The following is a 7,519-nucleotide window of genomic DNA, read 5'->3' on the forward strand; positions in this document are numbered from 1 at the left end:
AAGAGGTAAAGGAGAGGGCCAAGTCACAACAGGGCCCAGGTCAAAACCACATCAGTACCATCCGCGAGGCTTGGGCTCCGGCGTAGGGGAGGAAAAGGAGCCACAGATAGCGCCCCCTGGCACCAGGGCACATAAAGTGGGCAGTCTCCTGCTAATTACATTAATCAATGAAGATCAAGGCATGGCTGGCGAGTAAGCAGGCGGTTGGCCCATAACAGAAGGGCGGAGTCATCAATAGAAAGGCCCCTGTAGTGATACCCCTGTCCCAGGGGGACACTGGCACCTCCCTGCCAATAGGGGATGTCCAGGATCTTGTTGCTGGCCCTCAGTGGCAGATGCAGCCACTTCTTCAGTGGCTGCCAGATCTCAGCATCCACCTTCTTGAGGCGGGTCTTGGGGACACATGGCATCTATCAGGTGCCTCAGATACAACAGTGAAAATATAGAATATTCTGGCCCAAATGCAAGCTCTGAAACAGCAGAAAAGTTTGGTTTTGGCTCTAAACAGTGCCCAAGGACAGCATATTCTCTTAGGTCAGTCATACAACAGAGGTCTATGTTTGCTGATACCTCTTATGAAGCAACTTTGTCAGGACACTAGTTTGCTGGTAGGAATGGATGCACAGAATGACTTCTGTGTGAGGGTTTGCTTGGCACAGAAAGAACAGGTGTATTTAATTCTTGCCAACTTGTCACAGCATTCATTTATGTAGGATACTACCAGTGATGCATTTGCAAGGAAACTGTAAGCTATCACTAAACATTTATCCTTAATCACTCTTTCTTCCATATATCCAACTCTCAGCCACTTCCTGTAACTAAACTCAATCATCCCATCCCCACATACTCACAATTACCCTATTAACAAACACTAAAGTTACCTGTTTGACTGGCCTGATGAAGACAATACAAAAGATTGAAATGAGGCAGTGCTGTTCAGTATTGTGAGGCAAAAACCAGGAACTGAATTGTATTTCTGACTCACTGTGTGATTACGTTTCCTAATAAGTTCTAATAACGCTCATTATTATTATTAAAGTATTACACCATTCAGCTATGGGTTTTTCTGTAAGAAAGGTTTTTACTATCCTACTTGTGCTGAGGATGTAGGTAAAAGATTACTTGTAAAGAAAAAATCAAACTAGGGCAGGAGGGAAGGTGGCTTAGATATTTGCTACTTTCTGATACAACAGAGGCCCTGAAGGAGTGCATTTTTGTACTGATTAGTGACCAACTGTGAAATACCCTATGATCAGTTGGATAGCTATCAGTTGGATTCTGATGTGAAATCTACCTAACTGAAACAAGGAAGTGAGTCTGAAGGCTAGAATTAGGGGCTTGCAAGTAGGAATTGTCAATCCAAACAAGTGACTTTAGGGAGAAAAGTTTTCTTTGTTAATGATTCTACACTGATCCTCATCATTCCACTTAGTTACAAAAAGTCCCAATACAAAATTGAGCCCTTCCAAGGGGTCAGAAAATATGATTTGATATTCCTGATAGTTAAAAGGACAATATAAATCGAGTACCATTGAGGCTTTCTATGTATTATGATGAAATAAGAGATTTCAAACCCCTTGTCTCATGATTATTTTCCTTTGTAAGCTACCTAGAAAGAGGAAATACAGTTTAGCATTTTAGCACATAATCAAGAGAAGTCAGTCAGGTAAAAACTGATCTATAGCAGATTTACAGTCTGGTTAATTTGAACTTTATTGCCCATGTTTGTTTTGCATTCTAAAGCAGAACTATGTTTTTCGAATTGTAACTTTCATCATGCCGCTGAGATCAGATAGCAGGTTTTTATTCTATTTTTAACTTTTTCAACTTAAACACTTCAAAGACCTCTACTGATTAGCCTCCAGTCTTTAATTATCTTTGTAACTCAGATTTTCTTTTACTCTAACCCCTTGTATAGAGTGTTTTTATTGGCACATACACTCACAAAAGGGCTCGATCTCATACAACCAAATGTTGATTGTAGATTCTGAACATCTAAACTATAAGGCCCTTATCCTGCAAAAACACGTTTAATTTTAAGCCTACAAATATTCCCATTCAGGTCAATGAGCCCAAGCCCTGTGAGTACTCATGCAACTAATCCCACTTAGGTCGACATGCAAGTGATTTGGGTAAATTTAAAGTAAGTTTATAGCCTTAATCAGGAGTGTCAAACTTGGCTGTTCCCCCAAGCTGGATCCAGAGATGGTGGCAGCAGAAGACAAGCAGTAGCAGCATGGAGGTTAACAGGCCATCATTTCCCTCTCTCTCTTTCCCTCTCTGCTGCCAACACATCTCCAACAGGGCTCTATACTCAGGAATTCAGCAACTTGGCAACAGTCTCCAGCCCTGAAATCCCAGCCCTTCCAGGAACCTTGCAAACTTGATGAAACAGCTCTGCAGACTGGATCTTTGACATTCCTGCTCTAATTGGACCTAACTTTTACAAGACTTTTTTTTAACCCTTCAGTAAATTCAAATGCATAGCAGTTTGTTATATCCTATTATTGGCAAAGCTCAAGCAATTAAGCCCTCTCTCCTAAAAGAACAGCCAGGGTCCAGCTGTAATAAAAGTTTGTCTCACTAAAAATTAAAGACTTGGCTCAAGGTATCTTGATGATGAAAAATATAATAACAGTTTTCTTTTGAAGGCTTAATGGTCATGCTAAAGGTTAGCAGAAACCCCACTCTCCACACACTTGTGAATGTGCTAACTACTGTGTCATTTTGATTTCAGAAGGATTTTTCACGGTATTCAAATTAAGCATGTGTTTAGGTGTGTGCAGGACTGGGGCCAAAGAACTCTTTGGTAGCCCCAGACTCTAATACTAATTAACTCTTGAAATGAGGACTAGATTACTCTTAAAATTTATCTTCTACCTGTAGACAGTCTTACTGCCCCTTTTCTGTACATTCTCAATGCTGTGTCTATCAATATATTGATTTAGGAATTTAAAAAAAATCATGCCTCCTATCCTGACAGTCAAATACTACTTTTTCCAACACACACATTTAAGGAAGCATTAGAATTGCACAGCTCTCCTTACTGTTTTAATTTTCAACCTTTTACTAATCCACTCCAAGCATAATAATCTATCACTTCTCTGAGTGTAATCAACAAGAGATAGGGATTTAGATGGCAGTGTATATTTAAGTGTCTCCACCTCTCAACCCACCCGCTTCCTTGATAGCTGCAGCAGTCTTGTTGACTCACATAAATACTGTGTACATACAGTAGCCAGCAGGAGCAGTGCATTTTGGAGTTCTTAAAAGCAAAGTAGTGCCATGTATTTGACTTCCTAACTCACTAGGGCTGGAAGTGTATAAAGGTAACAGTTTTTTTAGTGTCTAAGATCTTGCAGAAAGATAGTCCCTCCTCTCCTGGAAAAGCCAGACTAACCAGTTAGATACCTTTCTGGCTTTAACACACAGGACTTTATCCTCTCATCGCACTGCCTTTTTAAAGTAGAAAGACCTCAGGCACTTACGAACTGAAGATCATACTAAGCAAATGGCTAATCCCAAAGCTGTCTGCAATGGACATTACCATCAGAAACAGACTAACCTCTTAAAAAGTGGAATCTATAAGAAAAATGGAATTGCTAAACAAATTAAGGTAAGGTTTAATTTCCTGAAGTCTGCCATTCATTAAGATGAACAGTTTTAAACTTATTTAAAGGAAAGGATTGTCACTGAATGGATAGTACAGTATTGGCTTTATGTGAAGCTTGACACATGCAGCATGAGCCTGCATTCTTATTAACATTTAAAGTTCTGGTTGAAGTCAAAAAGATATTTGGGTATGTAGGCAATAGCATTGATCTAACTAGATTCTGTTCTTCAGATAAGAAACAAATATCTCATTCACCTGAAAATTGTTGAAAGCCTTTCTGTTGGTAGAACTGTAGAAATGTATCAATAACTTAATAAGGGTTTTATCCTTTAAGTATATGTGGAGTCTTATTTGATTATGATGTGTTAATTTTTAAGTGCAATGTAAGAAAATGAAACAAGAAATAGGAAGGAGATGTTTTTTTTTTCCTGATGATTATATTGTTGGCATGGTGTCTAGTTTACCAGGGCATGCTCTATAGGCTTAAGAATCTGTCCTTTTTATTTACACAGTGTTACAGTGTTAGCAGCTCTTTAAAAAAAAAGTTAGTCTACAGGAAATTCTCTCAAGCTGTTTCTTTTTTTTTCCCTGCGTCTTTGAAAGCCATCTCTCATTGACCTGAATGCCTCACTATACCTCATTTGATGTTTGTAGTATCCCAAAAGAGAACCGTAAAACTTGAGAGGCTCTTTTGCAAAAGAGGTCCTATGCATAGAACATTAAACACTGTCTCTATGGAAGAGCCTATTACTACTGGAAAAATCTTTTGGCTCTTCAAATCCAAGTTTTGCTGGCTTTGAGAATGCATCTGAATTGATGTAACCAACACTTCAACTGGGAACAGGAAAAGAATGCCTTTAAAGCTGGATGCTTCACGCCACAATCACAACATCTAGCAACACTAGCTTGTGTTTGAATGCTTATCTGACAGTTTCTATTAACTTCAGTTGTCTAGTCCTATACCTTTAGACAATGCCTATGCCTGTTCCAATGGCCAGCTTCAGGTGCATCACAAACAAGAAGCTCTCATCCTGAGTCTTTTTTTCCTAATGGGAATCTCATGCTTTCAGCCTATTAATTAAGGCACACCCAATGCAAAGGTTAGTTAGTTGTCTGGCTTCAGGACTCTAGCATGGGTGGCTCCTAGTTACTAGCCCAGCCCATGTGTGGAAAGATGATGGCAAGAAAGCTTGTGCAATGAAGGAAAAGTCATATCTTGCTCCCAGGAACCAGATCTGAAATCACAGTCACCACTTTGGATATTAAAAGTCATGCTATTTATCCTGAAATGTATACTTTTAGCACCATTCGCCAATATTCCGGTTTCTGTTTTATCAACCTGAAATAGTCAACCTGCTGAGAAAAGAATGAGAATTTGTGACAGTAGTAATTTCAGAGGAGAGAAAAAGATTAAATAATAATAACAATGTATTTATTATTATTGCTGTTGCTGCTGTTGCTGCTATTAGGGATGTAGCTAGAAAAATAGAGAAATGTGTATTTGACAGTAAACAATAAAAAAATATATAGGCTGGTGCTGGAGGGGGTGGGAATGGCCTGGAGGAGATAGTTAAGTGATCTATCCACAAATGGTTGTGGAATAAAAGGAGACTTTATTTTTCTTTTGTGGTACAGACATATTATATTACAGAACACTTAGATCTTGTAACGCTCAGAGATAAGAAAGCATCATCCCCAGTGTAAACTGGAAATGAATGGTTGAAAGGGTTAAGATCAGTGATGACCTTCTCATCCAAGGTCATCATTGATCTGGTAAGTGTGCAGGTCTCCTGATTCCCAGTCTGGTGCTCTATTCACAATCCCAATCTCTTTCCTTCACTTGAAGCACAGATTGGAAGGGAAAGGAACAAAAACAGGTGAGAGCTCATTCTTGTTCCTGCTAGGAATCTGCCCTTTCCTGTCTGGTCAGCTTCTCCACTCTTACCTACCCCAACCCAGTATGTGATTTGTTATTTTTGTTCTATCCCTTTTTCCAGATAGTTGTCCTCCACACATGGAGTGGCTTCCACTCTGGCTTTATCTGCCCATCTATCTATAATATTTACATTACTACATCAGTGTATTAATTGAGCACCTCACAGATTTCAGTGTATTGACCCTAGCAAATATCTTCCTTAAATGGTAAAACACTTTAAATGGAGGGGAAATTAAGGGACAGAGAAGAGGGTAGAGCAAGAACTGAACCTGGTTTTCTCAGGACCCACACAATACACCCACCCACCCATGAATGAATAGTGGGTGTGGGAGTGCTCAGGTTACCCACAACTTTTTTATAATACAGAGCTTCTGTTACTGTAGCTAATCAACAGAACCCCACCATGAAGATGTAGTGTATGCTGACAAAAAGGAACTTTCAGCTGATTTAGCTACACTGCCTCCGATAAAGCCCTTCTCTGTCTGCAGAACTATATCTATGGTGGGGGCTTTGCCAGCATAGCTATGTCAACTCAGGTAGTGATGGTGATATTTTCATAACCTTAGCCAGCATAACTATGTTGGGACAACTTGGTAGCATAGACCGAATGCTGGCTGTGAGTGATCTTAAACCTCGGTATAGTCATTTAGGGCCCAATTCTCTGTCATTTACTAGGCGCATAAGTGCACTTAGACACCCTAGTGTGGTTCTGTTCCACCCCACTTGAGTCCCTGAACAACAATGAATGCAAAAGGTAAATACAGAGGTTCTCATTGCTTTTTTGTGACTCAGGGCCACATCTTGCCTGTGCCACAAGGAAGTGGCAAAAGTTACAGCTGCAACCCAAAGTATGCAAAGGTGACTCCAGCCCCACTGCATACCATATGCCAGAGCTGGTGCTGCCATCACCATATGCCCATTCCACAGTGACTCCTCCAGCTCCAGCATGGGATACATGGTGGGGGCCATCAGCAAAAGACGTAGGGCTGCAGCAGTAGCAAAGCTCTCACTTGCCCTCCTATTTCCAGTTGTCATGTCCACCGGGGCCCAAGGCCTCTGGATTCTGCAACAGCCCATGCCCCCAGAACATGTCCCCTCCCAATATGCAATGGCCTAATGGTAGCCTGATGGGCCAAACCAAGTGGCTCTGCAGGCCGTAAGTGACATCCGTGCATTAATGGATTTGTTGGGGCTCAAGATGGGCAAAATAGAATCACACTTACATGCCCAATAGGTAGAACAGAATCTGTCCCCATAGTGGGCATCTCTGTAGATTCTGAGACTAATTTTAGTAGCCTCAATTTTAGGGCGTTCCCTATGAGAACCTGAGCCTTAGCACAAGCTTCACCCTTCAGCAAGGGGACACCTTGAAAAGTGACATACAAACTACAGTGGGTTATGGAATGGTGAAAGCAGCCCCCACGCCACTGAGAAAAGGACAGTATAACAAGAATTGCAACCTAAGTGAGTAATGAGACATTACAGAGTTCATTACAGAGACTTTGCTTCACAAACGTCTTGTACTGAGAAACTGGCAGGAAGTATGACTCAACTGATGTAAGAGCACGTGGGTGTGTGTATGGCTTTCATGGTCCTGTGAAAAACAAACCTGTTTTCTGACTAAAGGTGTATTTTTTTATAAGTGACCAGAAGGATGGTAGGGGACATTTGCATTCTCTGCCCAGTTCTATCCAGAGCACTCGTGGTGGGTATGTCTAATATCTGTATGCAGTTTTCTGTCACCTGATAGGCTGAAAGGGTGTCTTCATAGTGAAGGTCTGCACTGCTGACCCAGTGGCAATCACAAGAAATATTCATTTTATCTCTGTCTGTTGTTAAATACTAAATTTCATAGATTTCATAGACATTAGGGCTGGAAGGGACCTCGGAAGATCGTTGAGTCCAGCCCCCCACCCAAAGGGCAGGAAGTCAGCTGGGGTCATAGTATCCCAGCAAGATAAGCACCCAAT

The 7,519-nt window shown here is 40.9% G+C and overlaps 1 protein-coding gene across 1 annotated transcript in view; it reads left to right on the plus strand.

Moving 5' to 3' along the window:
• The first annotated feature begins 3,257 nt into the window (after positions 1-3,257).
• The window catches only part of SPTLC3 (serine palmitoyltransferase long chain base subunit 3), a 119,028-nt gene continuing 114,766 nt past the window's right edge, over positions 3,258-7,519 (plus strand). The window contains exon 1 of the mRNA XM_019549119.1: positions 3,258-3,616. Within this exon, the coding sequence (XP_019404664.1) occupies positions 3,512-3,616 (105 nt within the window). The 5' untranslated portion in view covers positions 3,258-3,511. The remainder of the gene's footprint in view (positions 3,617-7,519) is intronic.

Source organism: Crocodylus porosus, unplaced genomic scaffold, assembly GCF_001723895.1.
Source record: "Crocodylus porosus isolate Cpor-Errol unplaced genomic scaffold, CroPor_comp1, whole genome shotgun sequence".
Taxonomy (NCBI): Eukaryota; Metazoa; Chordata; order Crocodylia; family Crocodylidae; genus Crocodylus; species Crocodylus porosus.